This window comes from Temnothorax curvispinosus, unplaced genomic scaffold, assembly GCF_003070985.1.
Source record: "Temnothorax curvispinosus isolate PA1 unplaced genomic scaffold, ASM307098v1 QBEX01016065.1, whole genome shotgun sequence".
NCBI classification, from domain to species: domain Eukaryota; kingdom Metazoa; phylum Arthropoda; class Insecta; order Hymenoptera; family Formicidae; genus Temnothorax; species Temnothorax curvispinosus.
The window spans coordinates 16,499-38,271 of NW_020225845.1; the positions used below are offsets into that span (position 1 = coordinate 16,499).

Sequence of the window (21,773 nt, forward strand, 5' to 3'; positions counted from 1 at the left end):
TCTGCATACTGCCTATGGCTTCTGAATTTTCAATCTACATACACTATGCTTATGTATTTTTATGTAGATTGAAAATTCAGAAACCATAGACAGTATGCAGACAACATAGCGCATGCGCATATGGCTTCTGCATTCGTGCTCATGGCTCCTGCAATTTTATGTGCTTCCACCTTTAAACGAAAAAATTAGAAAATAGCAGTAAGGCATGAGGATTTTTAAGTAATTTTATTAGAATATGTTTAAATTTTATATGTAGTATTGCGTATATGTAGGATATGATAACGGGATATTAACAAATATGATAAATATGCTAGAAACGGTGCATCTTATTTTTTTGCATTAATTTATTATAAAGCATTGCCAATAAATGTGCAACAATTATTAAAATTGATATATCTAACAATAATCTAAACTATAAAATTGTACGGTATGTTCGTTTCACTTAGTTTCCTTCGCTATTGCATATATGCAGTCGCTTTCATTGCAGTAAATATGTTTGAGCATCTACGAATGTGTTATAAAACTGTACTCATATATGTAATTGAGTATTTCATGAAAATTTGTAAGATGTAGATAGAGGTGAATGTAACGTAGAAATTATAATGATACCTTAGAATTTTGTAAGAGGATGTGACAGTATTATATAAGCAATAAACAATACTGTTATTTTTGTAAACGTAATATGTTTTTTGCGGGTTTTCAATACGTTAATTATGTACATTATCAACATTAAAGTATTAAAGTATCTAAATTTTTAGTTCGTCCAAACCTATATTATTTCCTCAAGTCTTTTTGTTATGTTGTTGCTACCAAATAAAAATATTATATTCTTGCATTGCACAATCCGTGAACGAATAATAATGTAGCAGAAAAGATACTTATTATATGATAGAAACAGAAATATCGCACTGGCCGAAATATGCATGCACAGATGCCATTGGCTTTTAATACGAAAGTATACAAAGTACATAAGTATATGTCGTTTACGACGCAAAACAGTATTCCGGCGGTTGATTCTGTGTATAACATGATAATTATTGGCTAACATGATGAGATGATCTTATAAAGGAGTGTTAATGAGACTGTTTGCTGATAAAGGTATCTAAATGCATAACAAAATACTAATGATATATTTACAATTATAATGTGTGTAGGCATATATATGTATATATATATATATATATATAATACTAATATTTACTCAAACTTCGTCCAATTATTTTGTGATTTAATGGCAGGTGTATTCAGCGTTAAACTGAATGTGTCCATCGTGTTATTAATACTGTTATCACTTCGATTACACGCGGCGGTATTCATTGCGGATGGATTATCACCATTGGATAAGCTAAATTTATTAAAGTCTATACCATACGCCTGTAATAAATCCATATCACCCACATTATCAGAGGTTTTCGCCTTCTCATTGTTTTTGTGCAACGGTTGTTGAAAATAAGGGTATAAGGGGTTACTGAGACCTTCACCCATTTCAGGTAAATGTAACGATTGGCTCATCTGTTTTGTGCTCGAAAATTCGGAAGATTTAGATAGAAGCGGATCGAAATCGTCGTTGCTGTTTGTTGAATCTAGCCGTATCAAATCTGGGACATCGGGAGAATCCTGTAAGAAAAAAACACGTACCGGTCGTTTAATTTTCATTAATGAATTCAGGCAGCATTTGATATGTGAGAGGATAACGCGAATTCAACTTGCAGTATCAAAATGTTATTTTTTAGTGGTAATGATTGAGTTAATGTGCATGATATATGTATGTAGCTTTTGTATACAAAATGAGCTATTCTACTGTATCATCATGAGTACATCAGTTGTTTTTCACTTCGGAAAAAATAGAATAAAAATTTCAATTTTAAGGGAAAACTATGATGATATATAACAAATTTTTTATACCATGCATCTGTTATATAGAAGAAATACACAATTACAAATTACAAATTAATTTTTATATTTATATCAATATGTTGTTATTTATTATTCTGTATATAAAAATATTAAAGTGAAATAATCGAAAAGCAATATTTGACGGAATTTTTATAAAGTGTGTTAACATAAAAAAATGTAATATTTCATAAAGTATTGATTTTTCTCGATGACTGTCTTACAGAGTGTAGAATAATTTAAAGAATCAAATTACTGAAAAATCATATAATTCCATTTAAAAAAAATAGACGTTAGTATCTCGTAAAAAAGTTCATATTATAAAACATGTGTACATGTTCTGCATACCCTTCTAAAACTTTTTATTTTCTTCCAAAACTTTTTTCTAAAATAAAAAATGTAGTTGAAGTACGTATAAAGTGATACATGAAAATAGTTTATTTTGTATACGCATTTTTAAAATTATTGGACATTATCGTTTGACAATTTGATACTGCGTTCGTACATGAATTACTACAAAATTTACCACAGCCAAAAGTTGAGGACGTGGACAAAAACACGACAGTGGAAATATTATAAATAAGAAACTAAATTTTGGAAAGATAAATTTACCGAGTTTTTATTTTTTTAAGCCACTCGATAATTAAATTTTAAATCTCCTTGTTGAAGACTTTATTATCGAATCAGAGAGATTTGAAACTTAAATCCTTTGATTCGCGATAATAAGTGCTATCTTGATATTGAAAAATAGCACTTAATTTTTTCAAGTTGGTTTTTGGCACTTGCGACTGAATAGCTCAGTAAATCTGAAATATCTCGAGTATTATATTTTCACATACTTTGCGGGCCCAACAATCACGAACTAAAATTGATCGGAATGTTTTATAGATATAAAAGATAGTGAACGATGATGTTTACCTTAGCCTGTGCAGAACAGGATGTAGTATCGAATGGATGTGATAATGGATGAAATTGAGCGGGCATCGAGGAAATCGTGGATTTAAAAAGTGGCGCAGCTTGTTGCAAATAAGTAGGCGTGAATACTCTACTCGTATCGAAAGGATCATCTTCGTTTACTTCGTGAAGAAAATTTGACGTTTTGAAAGATCTATTGAAAGGTTCGTCATCCCATGTATTTGGAATTGGATTGGCACGTGTAAAAATGTGACAATCTTTCGGATTGAATTTTCTATCATTTGAAGAAAATCTCTCTTGAGATTTCGCATTCTCTTTTTCATGAATGCACGATGATAAGTTAACGACAGGTTTTACGAAATCATTATGTACATGCAATTCACGTAAAAATTGATTTGGTTGAGCATTTTGATTGTGTAACACGGGCAATACAGGTGAAGGTGACGTTTCAATCTCCATGGTACTATTTGACTTTGTAGTCACTGAATTAGAAGTAAACGGTTTCAATTGATTACCCGAATTGTTTGAGGGAAGGGGATGAGAGGAGGAGGAAAATAAAATTTGCTTTGTCGAAGAAACTTTGCGTGGATTTGTAATGATAGTACTAGGTAGAGGGCCGTGCCGTAAGTGCCCACTCCATGCAGGTCTCAAGCTGTCTAAACTGCGTACTGGTTTCAACTGAAAGTGATGCAACGACAAATCTTTACTTTTCCTCTTTACAAGAAATTAACTGATACAAGTTACAAAATGTCTAAATTTTATTGATTCTCAATATGTGACGCATGCATGATAATGGCACACGAGTATGTTTACTTGGAATTATTATCAGTCAGAATTGTGTGCTATTACATTTAATAATACAGAGATGGTGCATAGCATAAAACATTTGATAAAACAATAATATTTGTAAAAAGATATCTTTAACATGTTAACATGTATCAATCTAATTTATCCAAGTAACTGCTTTACCAAGTCAGGTAGATATTTAAATGACTTATATTATAATAACTGAAGAATCGAGAATATAAAGTAATGCCGATGGAAAATTTAAGTGGACGATTCAAGTACGAGCATGCAAAATATTTCCCTACGAATTGGACATCTATGCATACATCTAATATTTCGTTGGACGTAATTTATGAGGGCACATGCTGTATATAACTATTTTCTCTCATAATGTTTCACGTTGGACATGAAAATGATAAGGTTCATCGCTTGTTAAAGACACGAACAAACGATTCACAAAAAGCAACAGAGATTTATATGATTAAAGCAAACAGATAATTTATTTTAAAAAATTGGCATTGGATCAAATTTGCTTACAATATATTAAATATTTTTGCTACAGCCAAGAATTAAAAGCATGAAGATGTGTGCAGTTGTAAAAAAAAGGTACAATACTTCATTTATATGAATATACCTTCATCGTTTTCGACAACTAATAAGTTTGTACTCTTTATGTAAATTGCAAAATAGTAATGTATAAGTATTATGTAAACTGTAGAAGACTTACTGTCCTATCCACAGGCGGTGTATTTGGAAATATCACATCTCGAAGTTCGTGCATAAGATCTATATTTATACGTTCCAATGGAGAGTCTGATTCTTCAGGAGAACTAGGACTTAAAGGTGAGTATTGTTTTCTACTGTAATATAAATAATAATGAACATAATAAAATTCTATTTATATAAGAGATGTCCCATTTTAATTTTTCCATGCAATTATCTTCCAAACACAATTTTTTCTGTTTTTATAGTTTCATACTTTTTTTATAAAATTGAATTTTTTCCTTGAACTACCTGGAGAAGACAAATTAGTGCCTTTCTATATTATTTTTATATAAATTGCGAAAAACAAGAGAAATCTCTTTGCTATGCTTAATGTTATAATTTTGGGTAAAAAAACAGCTTACAACGTTATATAAAACATAAAGTTATATATATACGCACGCACGCATAACTTTCTCCGCCTGTGGCGGAGTCTTTTTCTCGCCTATTTATGTACTGTCTATACACACATATATTAGCAAATTACTACAAAGCTTTGACGCTTAGCCGTTCGGCAAAATTGATTAGTCAATCCTTGCCCGCGTTTTGGGGGCTTTGACCATAACATATATATAAAATATCATGAAATATTCATTTTTCGATAATTTTATCATAATAATTTTCATATGCAAAACGGTGAAGAGAATTGATTTGAATAAATATCTATATTTTTATATGTAAAAATTTTTTTGGATAATGGAGTTTTGGAAATAATTGTGTAGGAATTTTACAATAAAACATTTAATCTGACATTTAAGTAATATAAAAAAATAGTTTAAATAGTATAAGAATAAATTAGGATTGTGTGGGGTGATGTGCAACACTTTTTTTCGTTGCTCGGAAAACATATCCAAAAATCAAATTCTTGGATATATTATGGCTGTATAATGTAGAGGAAGGAAAATACTAAAATTCTGCGTGATTAGATTTTCAAAATTTTAAATTTTTCCTAAAAATTTTTCGAGTTTTCAAAAAAACGTCTGTTTTAGCATTTTCAAATTTTTTTGGGGTGATGTGCAACACAGGTAAAATTACGGTAAAAAATGCATGAATATCGACATCAATCGACTTAAATGTTAAATTTGAGCTTCTTAAATACAAATTAATCGAAACCGGTGAACAGAAAATTTCACTGTGTTGTAATCGACCACAAAAAAACAATCATTTTTTATTTTATTTCTTATTTATTTATCGCTTAAAAATTAATATAATGAAAGAAAAAACGCTAAAAATTTTATTTTTCATCATCTGAATCGCAGTTATCACAAGTAAAATAGTTGCGCCCTTGCATGTCGACACAGTGTTGCACATCACCCCAAACACGCTATTTTGCGCGGACTGGCGTGACACCAACACAATGTAAGGAAATCACAAAATTGCTTTGGATTATCAAATGCACTTGAAAAACTAACAATATAAAAATATTTACCTATAAGATGACTAAAACCAATTCACGAAATCACTATGAATGTGAAGGTACTGTCGACACAAACACATGGCAGTATGCGGTTCTGTCATATGTCGACATGCAGACCAACGTTGCACATCACCCCACACAACCCTATATTAGTGATACGAAGAAATGATCAATACATAAATGATTGTATATACCTTGTATCAGTGAAATTGCTATTCCGCAAACGCAAGTCCTTTCGGTAACTAGTTGCTGCTGATATACCATTTGGAGACTTTGGTGGGGATGTAAATCCAATAGGTCTTCTGTCTAATGTAGGCGAGCTAGGAGCCGATCGTGGCTGGTGAAATCTCATACTGGTTTCACTTCTATTAGACCGTCCTGTCCTCCAAACAAATATTTATAAATAGATATTTAACATAAATAAAGATTATATGTACCAACATCACGAAAAAACACACCTTTCCACTTTAATCCTTTATATGCCGTTTTCATATCTTTGCCTTTATCTTTCACCTGTGGATATCAATTTTTACAACATATTTCTTCCATTAACTATCGACTATATTACTATACTCCAATAGATACTAAATGATACAGAAAGTTATGAATAACGATCAAAAATGTTAACGAGAAAAAGAATATACTGTATATAATGCAAAGTAATGTGCTTTAAACTTACTGATTTAACAGCATATTTTACTGCTGGATTAGCCTGCAATCGATAAAACATTGTTTTATTTTATTTTATAATAAAGGCAGATATTAGATGTTGGAGATAAACTGATATTGAATCTGATCTAATTAAAATGTTAATGTAACATGCCTTATCTTTTACACTACGGAAAAATGCGGAGCTTTCTTTTCGCATGGTGTAAGTCCATTCCCTATACTGCTGCATAAATTTACTACTTGATTTGGCTGAATAACTGCAGGCTTCCATTTCGAACTCGTCCGAGAAACCGAGTCCTGAATTGAGCATGTTCAGCCTTTCTTCTATAAACTGAAAATACCCCAAAAAATTTATTATATTGTATCGAGCAGTTATAATTATGCTATATTTATAACGCGCACTTACTTACTTGTTGGAAAATTTGTAATTCCAACATCTTTCGTAAAAAGGGTTGCATAGAAGATGGCCTACTTTCGACGAATGCATTTTGATTGAACGTAATACGCTCACCCTGCTGTAAAGTTAATGCTTCTCTATAACCTGCTGTTAACTGCACTAACGCACGCAGGAATGCCCTTGATACGCCATCTCCGAGAAGAGCTGGCCTGTTGCGTAACGCTTTCTTCAAATTCGTTACCTACAACATAGAAACTTTTTATTTTATTACTTAAAACATATATTAATCCTTAAAGATACGTTATCTTATTGTATCATAGTGGTATATCGCTTTACGCACTACGTCTTGAGGTAAAGACTCCAGATCTTGAAACGGTGATTCAATTGTATTATTATCAGCATCTAAAATAACAACTTCTCCTAAATCACTCTTGGGTACTTTCTGCAAACAATATTATACAAATAATACATGTATATATAATATTAAAATGTACATACAAAACGTATGTATTATAAATAATAATAATATATTTTAAATAATATTCTTGAAAGATTTTTGTTATAGGTACCTGAAGCGTCAGGGTAGGCACACCAATTAAGAATGGCATAGGCGCTAATAAATAATCTATTAATGATAATGGCAGAACGGGGATGTATATATGTTGCCAAATCATTGGATAAATTAAAGCGTTGCATGCTTGTACACATGCACTCAATCTTGATAGACGTTTTGAAATAAAAATGATACGGCGTTCGTATAACATAGATGCGAATATCATCATCATATTGTGCGAATCTACAGCGCTATAATATTCAGTCAAGTTCCTCTGAAACAATAAAACCACAATTTAGAGATATTTGACAACAATTTTATGTTCTAGACAAATTTTTAAAAATTATTTTAATGTTTTTTGAATTATTTTCAAATTATAATTTTTCTTTGGAGGTATGCTTGTAAATGCTTTGTTCAAGAGATATTTACTTCTGAAGTTACAGAACTATTAGGAATAAATAATTTCGAAATAATGTAGGTTTATCCTCTTTATTGCTTTACAGTAATCAAAATTAAAATAATTATCCTCTTTACTGCTAAGTATTGCAGTAATCAAAATTAAAACAATTATCCTTTTTACTGCTAAACAGTAATCCAAATTTACAGTAACCAAAATTAAAATTATTATTTTCTTTACTGCTAAACATTAATCAAAATTAAATAAATTATTTTCTTTACTGCTTAACAGTAATCAAAATTAACCCTTGGTTGTCACATGGGGTTAAAATGACCATATTTTTTCAAGTAACATATTTTAAGAGTACTATGCAAAATTTTGAGCAAAAAATATTAAAAAATTAGTTTGATTTTTTTCGAAATTTACATTTTTTTTTAGGATTTTTTGAACATAATACCTAAGAATACATTCTATAATGTTTAAACTTAATTCTAGAATTTTTTGCGATCCTGTCCAAACTGTTAGTTTTTGAACAGCAGGTGCTTGAATTGGTTGGAGTCAAATTGATCCCGTGTGACAAACGTATTTGAAAAAAAGGTGTGACCACCGAGGGTTAAAATAATTATTCTTTTTACTGTTTTACAGTAATCAAAATTTAAGTAATATCTTGGTCAAAATGATTTAATAATAATAGATTTTTTGAATGCGGTGTTCTCAAGCAAAAAGTATATGAAATGGCTGTTAATGACCTTCAATCAGAAGGTCGTCTTAAAACAGACGATAGTGCAAGCGTGCGAAGAAATAACAGACACACAATGTCATTAGCCACTTGTTCTCTCACCCATAGATGCAATGATTGTCTCTGGGCTAGGGAGAAAGTCATCATTTTGAATAAAATATTTAATACTTAAATTTGATTAGTGTAAAGCTGATTACTATAAGCAGTAAAGGCAACAATTATTTTAATTTTGATTAATGTTTAGCAGTAAAGAAAATATGATTTTAATTTTGGTTACTGTAAGTTTGGATTGTTATTAATCAGTAAAAAGGATAATTGTTTTAATTTTGATTACTGTTTAGCAGTAAAGAGGATAATTATTTTAATTTTCATTATAATTTAGCAGTAAAAAGGATAAATCTATATTATTTCGAATTTTATTTATTCCTAATAATTCTGTAACTTCAGAAATCAATATCTCTTGAACAAAGCGTTTGCCAGCATACTTCTAGAGAAAAATTTTTCTTTTTTTAAGATCTAAATTTATATTTCAAATTTAGCCGTTTAAACTGGGAACACCTTGTGTGTGTGTGTGTGTGTGTGTGTGTGTGTGTGCGTGCGTGCGTGCATGCGTGAGTGAGTGAGTGTGTGTGTGTGTGTGTGTGTAAATAAGCTGTTGATATAACATACTTACATTTTCAGGGATACTAGGTAATTGAAACTGTTTTGGGCTTTGACAAATAAAATTCTGAAAGAAATAAAATATTTTTAATGCGTTGAAAATAATGTAATATTAAAAAGAGCATTAGAAAACAGTCCGTATATCAGAAAAATAACATAAAATTTATCCTAATAATAATTTAAATACACTTGTCAATTTGACAAATTATGATATTGCGATAGATTTCAAAAATTTATTTACTAATGTAGAATTTGGTAAAGGGATGGATAGGGAGTTTCCAGGCACTGGAACTCCACACGTATGTACACTCTCAAGAAATTTCCACAGATCTTCTCCGCTGGCATTGCTGGTCAAGGATGCAATGTGATTCAATAATCTATTCAATAATACGATGAAAACGTAGTTTCATATTTTGATCTATTTTGTAAAAGTATTTAATTAATACATTTTAACTAACTTGTAAAATGTTTCGTGCCACGGAAGTGCACTCAGGACTACTAAAGCCGTTTCTGTTTTGGGATCGTGACGGCAGAATCCAAAAGTCCATTTTGAATCTATGCTAGTAAGCACGAACGAAAAGTGCTGTACCAATAAACTAAAACAGAAAGATGTAACAGATATATTATGATAAAGGTAGATAAAGTTCACAATCACATAGTAATTAATGTCAATATACTTTTCAAATTCGCAAGGATATGCAAATTTAGGAACGGATTTAAGTATCTCTTCATCCGAAAAGGAATTGGGATATTTCTGGAGTATCCAAGCTGGCTTTTCTCCTATTGATGCGGCTACCTCGCAGAAGCATTCAAAAAGCTGTTTGACATTTTCCCTGAAAATATTACAGAAAATACCCACGTTTATGCAATTTGAATAAAATACAGCTTGTGAGCTTCGAAGGTATTGCAACAAAATTTTAAGGGTAATGATTATAAATTAAGATTTTTTAATCGACTCAATTGGCTATCATCATGACAAATCGACCATCGGTTTTGATCAGATTAATCGTCAAGACATTTCGATAAATCAACATGGGTTTTAATCTTTCTAAATTGATGTAATTTTGAATAAATTAAATAATTTATTTATTGCAAAAAATATTTGTTAATTATTTGTTGGCATAATAAATGTACTTATTCGGTTTGGTTATACTTGATTATGTTACAATTAGCGCGATAGGATTAAGTATCTTATAAGTTGGAATCTGTTTCAAACTCTTTATAAATAAAAAAATAAAAGCAATAGAACTACTTTTAAGTAGTTCTACTTTTAAGTAAGCTCAAAGTAGACTTGAATAAAATTTGATTTAAATTCTCTATGAGTACCTCGAAAAACAAGAGTATTACTTTCAAGTGAGTTCAAATTTGGATCAAATATGTACAAACCTTTAATGAGTATTTCACTATAAATTTTGTCTTCTTATAAATCAAAACGTTTGTATAAGGCAACAATTATTTTTATAAATTACAAATAAGAAATTATCGATCATTGAAATTATAATAAAAATATGTTAAAAATACCTATGGAATAAAAGTTATTAAAAATCTTTAAACTGACAACTTCACTCTTAGAGTTCTACTGTTCGAGTACTACTTTTAAAAAATTCGATTCTTTACAATAGAAACTTTAGAAACTACTTAGGCTGCGGCCCACTTGCAAATGCTTTGAATTCTTCTTCCCGTTTTCTTCATTGAAAGAAAGGAGAAGAGAAATGCTTCGAAGCATTTGTAGCGTCAAGTGGACCGCAGCCTTATAAGTATGTATATTTCGAATCTCGTAGGTATTCATTCTAAGATACAAAACTAACTAGTCGGGATTGATTACTTCGCAAGTATTGTACAATGTTCAAAATATTATTTTTGCATAAAATATTACTTGAATTCTAGAAAATAAAACACTTTATTATTGGATTTGACTCGGATTTTTTCTATTACATATTGAATTTGAGATTTCGTCCCTATCTACAATATAAAATACATTCTGTTGAACGAAACGGAAACGTTCTATATTGCAGAACCATCTGACTACGATGCAAAAGTGAAACTATGCTCTCGTCACGTCTCACTCAAAAGGAATTTATATCGAAATCTGCGACTCTGCACAGGAAAGAAAAACAGACTTGCCTTAATCTAGATCCCATGATAACAGCTGAAAAAAAATAAGTACTCCGTGTGATCTTGACGTCTATACGTCATCGTACTACATAACAGCAATATATTTCGCTCGGGTGAATTTTAAAAACGTCATAGCCGCATGTCGCCAACACTTGGTCGTTTTCCGTAGCGCTTGTGGACGTTGTGGATCTCACACGTTGTCTTCCTTTCCTTCGGTCCTCGCAAAACTCGGATAAACCATACGCGATCACCGCCTATTGACACGAGACAAAATCGGTGAATAGGTACGTATCGTATGTATGTATCTATTTGTCTGCCTACGTTGCGTATATCGCGCTCTCTCGTTGAAATTGGAGCAAATGGGACAAGCGTAATAAAGCCGCAATTTCATACCAGCGAAAAAAAGCTGACGTTTAGGCTGCGGTCACATGATGCGTCATGCGTGATGCGGGATAGGCGTCCGTCATAGCAACAACCAATCAGAGCTATCCCGCATAACGCATCCCGCTTGATTTTCGTCCGCCCTGTGCACATGGTACGGGAGAGAGAGAAAAGGGGGTTATGACGCGTTTATGTAAAAACATAAATTAAAAAATAATTCTTTTTAGACGATATTTTATTGATTCGCGAAATGTATAATACTCTTCAATATTAATTTTACCTTCGTCTTTACATTAATCTGATTAGTTCTAAGAGCACAGTTGACGGAAAGTCGACGGCAAGTTGACTTTTATAAGCCGACTTCCAGTCGACTTCTAAAAATGACGGAAAGTCGACTAAAAGTCGACTTCTAAATAGTCGACTTATAGAAGTCGACGGAAAGTCGACTTTTAAATAGTCGACTTATAGGCTGCATTCGAGAAGCGCGCTATTAGCGCTATTGCATCATTCTGTCTTTATTGCTCATCAGATGTAAAACAAGGATAGAATAAGCAAATAGCGCTAATAGCGCGCTCCCCGAATCCAGCCATCGAAGTCGACTAAAAGTCGACTTATAAATAGTCGACTTATAAAAAAGACGGAAAACAGTCAAGCGGTGCGTCATGCATCATCAATATGGCGGCGAATCTCAACCCAGATAGCCAAGTCTGTTCGAAGAAATAATGCCAAATACTTGCTACAAATTTTGGTTTCAGAAATGGTACAAATATGCATTAAAATTTGTTTTATCAAATGTTGTCGACAAACTGCTAGCAAATACGTAGCAAAACATATATGCGTACACAATTGACACCAAATTGATACCAAATATCGAGCAAAGCTTTTAGTAGTACTTGATAACAAATTGGCATCAAATTGCCGCTAAAATTAGTTGACAAAATCTAACGCCAAATTAATGCCAAATATTGAGCAAATTTTGGTGACAAAGCTTGAGAACAAATTGACGCCAAATACCGAGCAAAGCTTAGCAACTACCTGATAACAAATTGGCATCAAATTGCTGTTAAAGTTTGTTGACTAAACCTAACACCAAATTGATGCCAAATATTGAGTTTCATTCAGAAGCCGGATGGCCTCTCTCAGGTTTCTCTCTGATGTCTGGCCATCATCACGTATTTCGATGTTTCGATTTCAAGCATTATGATTGGTCCGCCATTTTTTCTCTAATGACGTAGTAATATGACGTAATATCATGCGCAGTCTATACTATATGTTGCTATATGTCGATGATCTAACCTCAGTCTGCATCGTGGTCGTGGAATTTATTGCGACCGTTACTGTCTGCAGTATCAGCAGTATATTCAGATTTTTGGTATTTTTATTCAGACTTTGCTACGCTAACAGTGTTCCAGACTTTGTCTAACAAACAGTGGCAAATACTGGCCGTATTGTCCTCTGAAAAGAGGCAGGAGCCAACGAAATAGAAGAAGAAGAAGATGCATCGTGGAATCAGTGTCGTAATTGAAAAGAAAGTTATACATATTATCTATTAGAGGATTGTTATATTCAGATTATTAGGTAAGTATTTTTAATTTTACATTATTGTAAAATATCTGTATGAAACAATATAACCTTACGTTTAAGATATAAATTAAATAAACTTACTGTCATCAGTAATAAAAACTTCAAAATTAATTATAAATTCATCCAGTATGTATTACATGTAATAGTTTAATAATAAATGTTATTTTTTCTGATTTATCTATAAATCATTTATGTAGTTATTGAATATTTCAGCAACATGACTGGTTGTGTAGCTCCTGACTGCACAAATTCTGACGAAAAGGGATTTATAATGAAAATTTTTCCCCGAGATCCAGTTCGGCGTGCTCAATGGGCAGCAAATGTTAATAGAAAAGAGTGGATACCTACTGAAAGATCATTTCTTTGTGAAGTATGTTCAGGATTATTTATACAATTGATTTATTTATACAATTATTTATACCTCATGAAGCATGTTTAATGTTTTTATCGTGACTCTAAAATGAAATATTTAAGATTTTACTATTTATTATTTCAGGTACATTTCGCACACGATATGTGGGAAAATAACCGAGTTGACGGAAAAAGAAAGCTTAAGATAAATGCTGTGCCAACGATATTCGGAAGTAAAGCCAAGAAGATCGTAAGTTCTAAAAATCAAAAGCATATAAGAGGCAGATGCAAATTTATGGAAAAGCATTATATATTTATTTAAAAATTGTAAATTAGTAATGGTAAATCTTAAATATTTGATTTCAGAAAAGTCACCGTGAAAACATGAGACATACTTCACTGAATGATGAGGTAGGCTGTGTTAACGAACATAATGTGCCAGTACAAAGTATTGTATCAGTACAAAATGAAGAAGAAAATAACGATTGCGAGAATGAACTGCAATTAGAAAGTGCCAAAAGTAAAAAAGAAAATAGTGAAGTTAAAAACATGTCGCGTACAATAAAAAAACAGAATCAAATTATATGTGAACAATCACGTATAATTAAAAAGCAGAATGTTAGACTAAGAAAATTTAAAAAATGCTTGCTTACTGTACGACATGACTTAAAATTGAAAAAGAAACAAAAAGAGCAATCTAATTATACAGCTCTGTTAAGTAAGCTACAAGAAATCTTCACTGACGATCAAATTGCAGTTTTAAAGAACAATAAAAAAGCAAAGAAATGGAGCAACAAATCGATCATGAAAGCACTTCAATTAAGGTTTTCTTGTGGCATCACCGGTTACGAAGAACTTCGTCGCCAGAAATTTCCGTTGCCAGGACTTAGAACGTTACGAAGAAAAATAGAAAACTTTAAATTTGAAAGCGGAATTTCGGACGATATTTTCAATTTTTTAAAATTGAAGATGTCGAATTGGAACGAAATTGATAAAGAATGTTGTTTAGTATATGATGAAATCAGCATTTCATCAGGAAAATTTTTTGATAATTCTTCTCAAAGTTACATTGGTGATGTAACTTTACCAGAACATACAGGTATAGCGTTACACGCTATGGTATTTATGTTATGCGGTATTGCATGTCGTTGGAAACAAATTATTGGTTATTATTTTACAAGTGATGGGTTTAATGGCGCTATATTGCAACCAATAATAGTTGATATACTTCACAGAGCCAACTCAATAGGTCTTACCGTAAATTCCATTACCTCCGACATGGGATCTTGCAATCAGGGTTTATGGAAAGCGTTTGGGATTACGGCTGGAAAGTACACCAAATGTATAAATTATGTCACACATCCAGTTGACTCTAATCGTAATTTGCATGTTATCGCGGATGTGCCCCACTTATTAAAAAATTTAAAAGCGTGTATTTTAAATAATAAGTTCCTCTTACTACCTAAAAATATTGTACGTAAATATAATTTGCCAACAGATATGGTACAAGCAAAACACTTCGAAGAAATTATTTTAGCACAAAAAGAACTTCAATTTTTATTAACGCCAAAATTAAGTATAAACGATGTCAATACGAAGAATAATTTCGATAAAATGCGCGTCAATAAAACGAAAAATTTATTGAGTCATGAAATGAGCACTGCTTTGGAGCTTTTAGCCGATAAAAATTCAAAACTAGAATACATTGCTACAGCATTTTTTGTTAAAATGATAGTAAAATGGTATACGATTATGACTTCAAGGCACTGCTGCATTTCTTTGGGTACAAAAGACTTGGAGAAATATAAAGATACTGTTTCATTTTTAAATGAAATTATAGAGATATTTAGTAATCTTCATATTGGTAACAAAGAAGATTTTAAACCTGTTCAGAAGGGAGTTATTATTTCAACTAAATCTATTTTAGAATTGGCAGATTATCTGTTTCGTGAGAGAAAATTTCAATTCTTACTGACAGGTAGACTTACGCAAGACTGCGTAGAGAATCTTTTTTCTGTTCTTCGAAGTAAAAATGTTACATTAAATGCTTTACAATTTAAAAATAATCTTAAATTAATTGCCACTTCTTTATATATGCGTTCAATTTCTCGAGCTAATTACGAAGATGATGCGCGATATGTAACAGGTTTTCTTGATGTAATTGCTGAACACAAATGTGAGTCTCGTAATGAATCAAATGCCAATCTATCGTACGAACCAACAACTCAGGAAGTAGAAGAATTGAATACTGTAGAATGTAATATTTTATATAGTATCGCTGGATACATTGTAACAAGCATTAAAAAAAAATACAAAACTTTGTAAGCATTGTATTGGAAGTTTAGGTTCTACTCATCGAAATTTGTCCCAATATGCGCGATTAGTACGATTGCGAAGTTATAAAAACAACACATTGTTTTATGTAAACAATCAAACATTTCAGTTATTTAAAAAAATAAAGTATATGTTTAGGCGGTATCAGAAATCGTGCAATAACAATCGTGGTTACAAAAACTTTTTAGTTGCTACATTTTTAGATATTTTGAGTAACAATCATATTTTGTTGTGTCATAATTTACATTTAAAGATAGCAAATAGATATGCAATTTACAGAATGAGGATAATGAATAACAAAACAATTGTTAAACGTAAATATTATGACAGTAAGTCAATGGCGATGCACAGTGCAATAAAATAAAACAAATTGTTACAGTGCAATAAAATAAAACAAATTGTTACATTTTATTCTTTTAATTTATTCCTTGATCATCGAATGGTTAAATTTTCACTTTGAGCTTATAGTGATAATATAGCGTACTCAATTTCCTGACTTGGAGTCGGGTCTAGTCAGTAAATTGAATACGTTTATAATTATACGCATGCTCTAAAGCTACCCCCACTCAGATTAGAGAAAAAATGGCGGACCAATCAAAACGCTCTAAAATCAGATTTCTGATGGCCAGACTCTTATTAAGGGGATGCTGGAGCCGTCTGTTTTACCGGCATTTTTTGTCGGCACGTAACGTCGTATTAATTTGACAGAATCAAAAATCCTTCTCCAGAATTGCAGTACATACATTAATGATTTGGGGGAACTCCGATTTTATATAGAAAACGAGAAAAAATTACGGAAGTACAGATTTCCTTATCCTACTTTTATCCCAATATGGCGTCTCGAGTTGCGGCAAGCTGTCAGCTCGTCACAAGATGTATTTCATATAAGAGATATACCATTGGTACGAACGCGAAAACAAGTTCCCCCGAATTGCACAACAAGAAAAACATCGATAAACCCTCCAAATCAAGATTTGAAAGCGTAATATAAAAGTATAATGTCGACGTGCATCGTGCGTATGTGTGCGTGCAATGTAGCGTGCTATTCTTGTCTATATCTTTGTTTATACAAGGACAGAGTTCGCCGGTCTTCTTTACCGACGCCGATCGAGTTCGGCTACGGCTCCAGCATCCCCTTGGTCTCTAGAGGACGCGGGACGTCTGTCCTAATCTGCCCTCTGAGAAAGTGGACGTCAACTACGGCGTTACGCTCGGTAATGATCAGAGAGGACTCGGGTAACGATACATGGGTTCGTATCCATGCTATGGTTCGTGTCCGAACTACTCAGATGGAGGGGATATGCTGGTCGCGCAAGCCTTTCCTCTGTCCGTGTTCGCTCCGTGCGTTTCAGGTCGCGCCATCTACCGCTATCGCCATGCAAATAAAAGTGGAAACAACGAGATATGTTTACAGGCAGTTTGCAAAAAAAAATAGAAAAAACAACTTTAACGTGTGATTATTACCAAAGCTTCTTGTGCAATAGATGCAGTGTATTTTTTTACATTTTACTGTTAATAATTTCGGTAAGTAAAAATTGCTATACGCGCATAATCTATGATTGTTACTATTTTGATGTTATTAGTTATCGTTTGTGTTATGCCTGTAACGTTCCCGCTTATTGTTGCCTGTATTTATGTTTTTCTTATCTAACGTCTTTCGCTATTTTTCGACCTCGTTATTACTTTCAATTCGACTGTTTCGCCGGCCAGTTCATATGGCGATAATCGCCACACTATATAATTGGAGGACTATATAACAGCGGTATTGCACAGCGGTATTTATGTCACTTTAATTACTGGAACTCCTATTTTTTATATCAGAAAACAATAAATAATAACTAGTGCTAATTAAATATTGCTTTAAAAAATGTCAATAATAAAAAGCAAAAAATGTAGATTCAATAAAGTTACTTTTTCATACGTTATATTGAAAAAAAAAAATATTTTTCCAGATTTCTATTCCAAGTTGCAGCAACTGCTGTATTTGTTATGGATAAAAAATGGAGATTGTGATAACAACTGGATTTCAAAAAGTTACCCATGAAATACTCTTTCAACCGGAAACTATTCCAAAAGGGAAGCAACTAGTTAATGCTGGTCATGTTTGCGATGTTAAGGAATGTAGGCGAAATAATCAAAGTTACCTTATTGAAGCTCAAGTCATAAGACAAACTTCAGTGTCATCTCAACCATACCGTACAAAGTTAAATGTAACTTTAAAAATATTTCTATTAATTACATGAATCTATGTACATTACATCAACAATTTTATGTAAATATTTCTAGATTGATGCTGATCGTAAGGTAACTCTTGTTTCATGCACATGTGTTTACAACAAGAGCGGAAAATGTAAACATATAGCTGCTCTCATTCATTATATTAATAATGAAGAAAGTTTGAGCAAGACAGATTTTGAACAGCAATGGGGAAAGCCCACAACGCACCAACTTACAAAAGAAAAATATTCTAAGGGAAAATATTTTTGTGATATGTTTCCGCCTACAAACAAATTTAATGTAAAACCTGTAGAAGTGAATATGACTGAGTTACCAGATCCTTCACCTTTAAAAACTATCTTGCTCGAGATCAAAAAAGATAAAAATCAAAAAGCGATACAAAGCCTCATGGATTTTATGTTAACCGAAGTTGAAAGGAATCTCCAAAAAGAAGATTGTGCATCCTGTTTGAATACATTTTTTACATTGTGTGATAATTGTATGGTATATATGAAGGAACAACAAGTGCAAGAGTATGCGAAAAATTTTTACTGTGCATCGATATTATTAACAAGGAAGGAAATTGTTCAATTATGTTGTGACACCTTAGAACAGTCAAAGTGCGATAAATGGTTTCAAGCTAGAAGCATCAGACTGTCTGCTAGTACGAATATCCATAGTATCAAAATCAGAAATAAGAAGACGATAGAGAAACTAGTTTCTGAAATGCTAGAGTCAAAAAAAGTTGATACTCCTGGGACTCGTTATGGGATAAAACATGAAGTGGATGCAATGACAGAATACGAGAATATGTTTAAAGTAAATGTAAAAAAAGTTGGATTGCTAGTCTGTGAGAAACAACCATGGCTATGTGCTAGCCTTGACGGTGTAGTTACTATAAGTGGATGTGTTAAGAAGATAGTTGAATTCAAATGTCCGATAACCTGTGAAAAAATGCCTGTTGTCGACTTTGAAAATAAAAAGTGTAATGTCAAATACTTAGTCTTTGAAGGAAATGAAGTACGTTTGAAGACATCAGTTCAGTATTATACACAATGCCAAACTCAAATGTACGTGTCGGGTATGAAGGAATGTGATCTGTTTATTTACTCTCCTGTAAAAAATGGTTGCTGTTGTACGTGTAACTGTCCAAAGAAATGAAAATTTCTTAAAAAAAGTGATTCCAATGTGTGAAGATTTTTATTTTCAGCATTATTTAGTTAAATTGATTGAAAAAACAGTTAAAAGTGCAAATACAAAGAGCAAACAGCCAAAGCGATGCTTCAATGGTTTTGATATAAGCAATAGTATGTAGTTTTATATAGTTTTATATATGTATAAGTTGTACGTTTAAGTACCTGCGTAACTCAAAAGTTTAAGATTGTTTTTTAATAAGAGACTAGAAATGCAAAGTGTTTATTTATTAACAAGTTGTACATTTAAGTACCTGCGTAACTCAAAAGTTTAAGATTGTTTTTTAATAAGAAACTAAAAATGCAAAGTGTTGTTAAAATTATTTCTTAACAAAGTCAGTATAAATAAATATTTCATTTATATACAAGTATTTTTATTTACTTGTTATTGTCCTTTTCTTCTATTATAGGTGGCTGCAAATTTACTAACACGCAGCACACATGGACAATATCATCAATAGAACTAAATAAATTTTCAGGTATCTTGCTGAGAATTTGGTATATTCTCAATCGCTGCATTATTCTTTCAACATGGATACGAACTCTTGCTATGTTGTAGGTATTTTGAGTCTCTTCTTTTGTAAATTCTCCTTTTTTTTCTAAAAAAGGTGGCATAACAAGTACTACTTTCTTTCCTTTTTCATCGAGAACACGAGTGATTTGTGGAAATCCTTTATCGGCTAAAACTGTGTCTCCATCTTCTAACAAATCTATTAGTCCGGATTCAATAGTGATTTGTGAATCACTCTTTCTACCACCAGCGACCTTCGATTTAAAACTAATAAAGCCTCCGGGTGTTATACCTATTAACAGTTTGGCAGTAAAACCTTTTTTATAATGTGAGTAGGTAAACACACGATTGTCAACACTTGCTGGTACTTCAATCCTGAATTCAGTACAGTCAATGATTACTCGAGTGTCTTTATATTCCGGATAAAAGCAGTCTGGCATCGTTCCTTGAATGACATCTTTTGCAGGCCAAAAAACTAAATTAGCTGTGGTCTTTGCTAATTCTTCCAATACTGAAAAAAATATTCTTGACACAGTTGTCCTATGTACATTAAACAACACACTGATTGCTGAAAAAGTTAATCCTGTCTTCATTTTTATTAAAAATATAAATAATCTATTTTCCTTTGAAATTTTAGTATTACTGCCAGTTGCGTCATGGATTCTTTTTAACAAAAATTTAAAATTGTTGTGTGTCACTCCAGCAAGATCCAGAAGCTGTTCATCTTTTTTTACTGATGCATAGCTTAAACAAGTTGTATCGTTATCTTGCACACTTTCATAGTCAGGTCCAACTGCTCTATTTACAAAAGTCTGTTGAGTCGTACCACATTTCTTATTTCTGAATTTCCTTGGATTTAATATTATGGTTTGATGATTTACTGTTACTATATCTGTTTGTACTTCTGCGTCACACTTACAATTAGAACCATTAGTAATATATCTATTACACATAAATGATTTTTCTGGCTCGCTAGCCTCAATAAAAATATGTGCTTCAGTCTCTTTATCCAGATACTTTGGACTCTCCGACTGCACTTCGACATTATCAAGTACTGAATCTTCATAACGCACATCCATATCACTGATCATATCATGTTCAATTACATTTCCTTTCACAGGTTCATCTTGATTTGTACTCATAGTTTGCAATTTTTGCTTAGTTATAAATCTGCGTTTCATGAATCGAGCATGTCTGAAAAAAAAAAGAATAGTAAATATATTTTGCATATTTGCAACACAAATATTCATCTGTCCCTTTAATTCGTACCTGTTTACTGCAGCAACTTCACGAATATTTCTTGTTCTCTCAGCACAGAATACTGAGGGAACATATCCAAGACTTGCTTCTTCATTCGATTTTATTTTGCCAATAAAATGATCAGAGCATATTACATCTGATTTCTTTGGTTGCCACTTATAAGAACTAAAATTACATTACATAATTAATAAATTAATGTAAACAAAGCATTACGTGCAGAAGCTTTGGAGCAGACGTTATGAAGCCTATGTATAAAGCAGACGAATAAGATTATGTACTTACTTAATTTTCCTTACAGCTGCAATCCATTTCTTTCGCTGCTTTAATTTATAGTCGGCAGTAGGGAATTTATAAAATTTACACGTATTCTTCAGTTCATTATTTTTACAATTTCTGACGCAACAACTACGATGACCCATTTTTAATAATAATAAGCCTAGTTGAATAGGAAAATATTCCACCCTGAGTTCACTATTCTCTCACCGGAGCGCTTCCGTAGCTCGTAGCTATCCCCTCCAACCGACTGCACAGAGCGAATAAGAAATACGATATATTATCATTTATCCGAAATGGTGAAAAAGTTGCGAAAATGGTGCATTAAGATATTAGACTTTAATATTGGTTTACATAGAAACCAAC

The 21,773-nt window shown here is 32.1% G+C and overlaps 3 protein-coding genes across 5 annotated transcripts; 1 reads left to right on the plus strand and 2 right to left on the minus strand.

Moving 5' to 3' along the window:
• Positions 1 to 918: 918 nt before the first annotated feature.
• On the minus strand, positions 919 to 11,659 carry LOC112466348 (DENN domain-containing protein 1A). 2 transcript variants are annotated; one of them, XM_025034408.1, is made up of 15 exons: positions 11,313 to 11,659; positions 9,866 to 10,021; positions 9,647 to 9,784; positions 9,430 to 9,565; positions 9,202 to 9,255; positions 7,409 to 7,666; positions 7,180 to 7,281; positions 6,853 to 7,080; positions 6,597 to 6,773; positions 6,453 to 6,485; positions 6,232 to 6,286; positions 5,968 to 6,151; positions 4,322 to 4,454; positions 2,812 to 3,486; positions 919 to 1,617 (listed from the first exon to the last, which is right to left on the minus strand). In XM_025034408.1, exons 1-15 carry the CDS (start codon positions 11,327 to 11,329, stop codon positions 1,198 to 1,200), a joined length of 2,766 nt encoding a protein of 921 aa, XP_024890176.1. In that variant the 5' UTR covers positions 11,330 to 11,659; the 3' UTR covers positions 919 to 1,197. The 2 variants fall into 2 exon arrangements, with proteins under 2 accessions (XP_024890176.1, XP_024890177.1); XM_025034409.1 differs by lacking the exon at positions 2,812 to 3,486 and having other exon boundaries at positions 11,313 to 11,650.
• Positions 11,660 to 17,301: 5,642 nt separating this feature from the next.
• LOC112466355 lies at positions 17,302 to 19,555 on the plus strand. 2 transcript variants are annotated; one of them, XM_025034420.1, is made up of 3 exons: positions 17,302 to 17,728; positions 17,906 to 18,163; positions 18,240 to 19,555. In XM_025034420.1, the coding sequence occupies exons 2-3, from the start codon at positions 17,954 to 17,956 to the stop codon at positions 19,329 to 19,331; spliced, it is 1,302 nt and encodes a 433-aa protein (XP_024890188.1). In that variant the 5' UTR covers positions 17,302 to 17,728; positions 17,906 to 17,953; the 3' UTR covers positions 19,332 to 19,555. The 2 variants fall into 2 exon arrangements, with proteins under 2 accessions (XP_024890188.1, XP_024890189.1); XM_025034421.1 differs by having other exon boundaries at positions 17,302 to 17,477.
• Positions 19,556 to 19,671: 116 nt separating this feature from the next.
• Positions 19,672 to 21,665, minus strand: LOC112466354. Its single transcript, XM_025034419.1, has 3 exons — positions 21,417 to 21,665; positions 21,144 to 21,299; positions 19,672 to 21,068 (listed from the first exon to the last, which is right to left on the minus strand). The coding sequence occupies exons 1-3, from the start codon at positions 21,551 to 21,553 to the stop codon at positions 19,742 to 19,744; spliced, it is 1,620 nt and encodes a 539-aa protein (XP_024890187.1). The 5' UTR covers positions 21,554 to 21,665; the 3' UTR covers positions 19,672 to 19,741.
• Positions 21,666 to 21,773: the final 108 nt, after the last annotated feature.

Bases quoted from the DNA above. Each gene is read 5' to 3' on its own strand.
- LOC112466355 (XM_025034420.1), top strand. From the start codon at position 17,954: ATGGAGATTGTGATAACAACTGGATTTCAAAAAGTTACCCATGAAATA. The intron at 18,164-18,239 runs GTAACTTTAAAA...AAATATTTCTAG, and splicing joins CATACCGTACAAAGTTAAAT to ATTGATGCTGATCGTAAGGT.
- LOC112466354 (XM_025034419.1), bottom strand. From the start codon at position 21,553: ATGGGTCATCGTAGTTGTTGCGTCAGAAATTGTAAAAATAATGAACTG. The intron at 21,300-21,416 runs GTAAGTACATAA...ATGTAATTTTAG, and splicing joins GCAGCTGTAAGGAAAATTAA to TTCTTATAAGTGGCAACCAA. The intron at 21,069-21,143 runs GTACGAATTAAA...TTTTTTTTTCAG, and splicing joins GAAGTTGCTGCAGTAAACAG to ACATGCTCGATTCATGAAAC.
- LOC112466348 (XM_025034408.1), bottom strand. The intron at 7,667-9,201 runs GTAAGTATGTTA...TTATTGTTTCAG, and splicing joins TACCTAGTATCCCTGAAAAT to AGGAACTTGACTGAATATTA. The intron at 3,487-4,321 runs GTAAGTCTTCTA...CATCACTTTCAG, and splicing joins CACCGCCTGTGGATAGGACA to TTGAAACCAGTACGCAGTTT.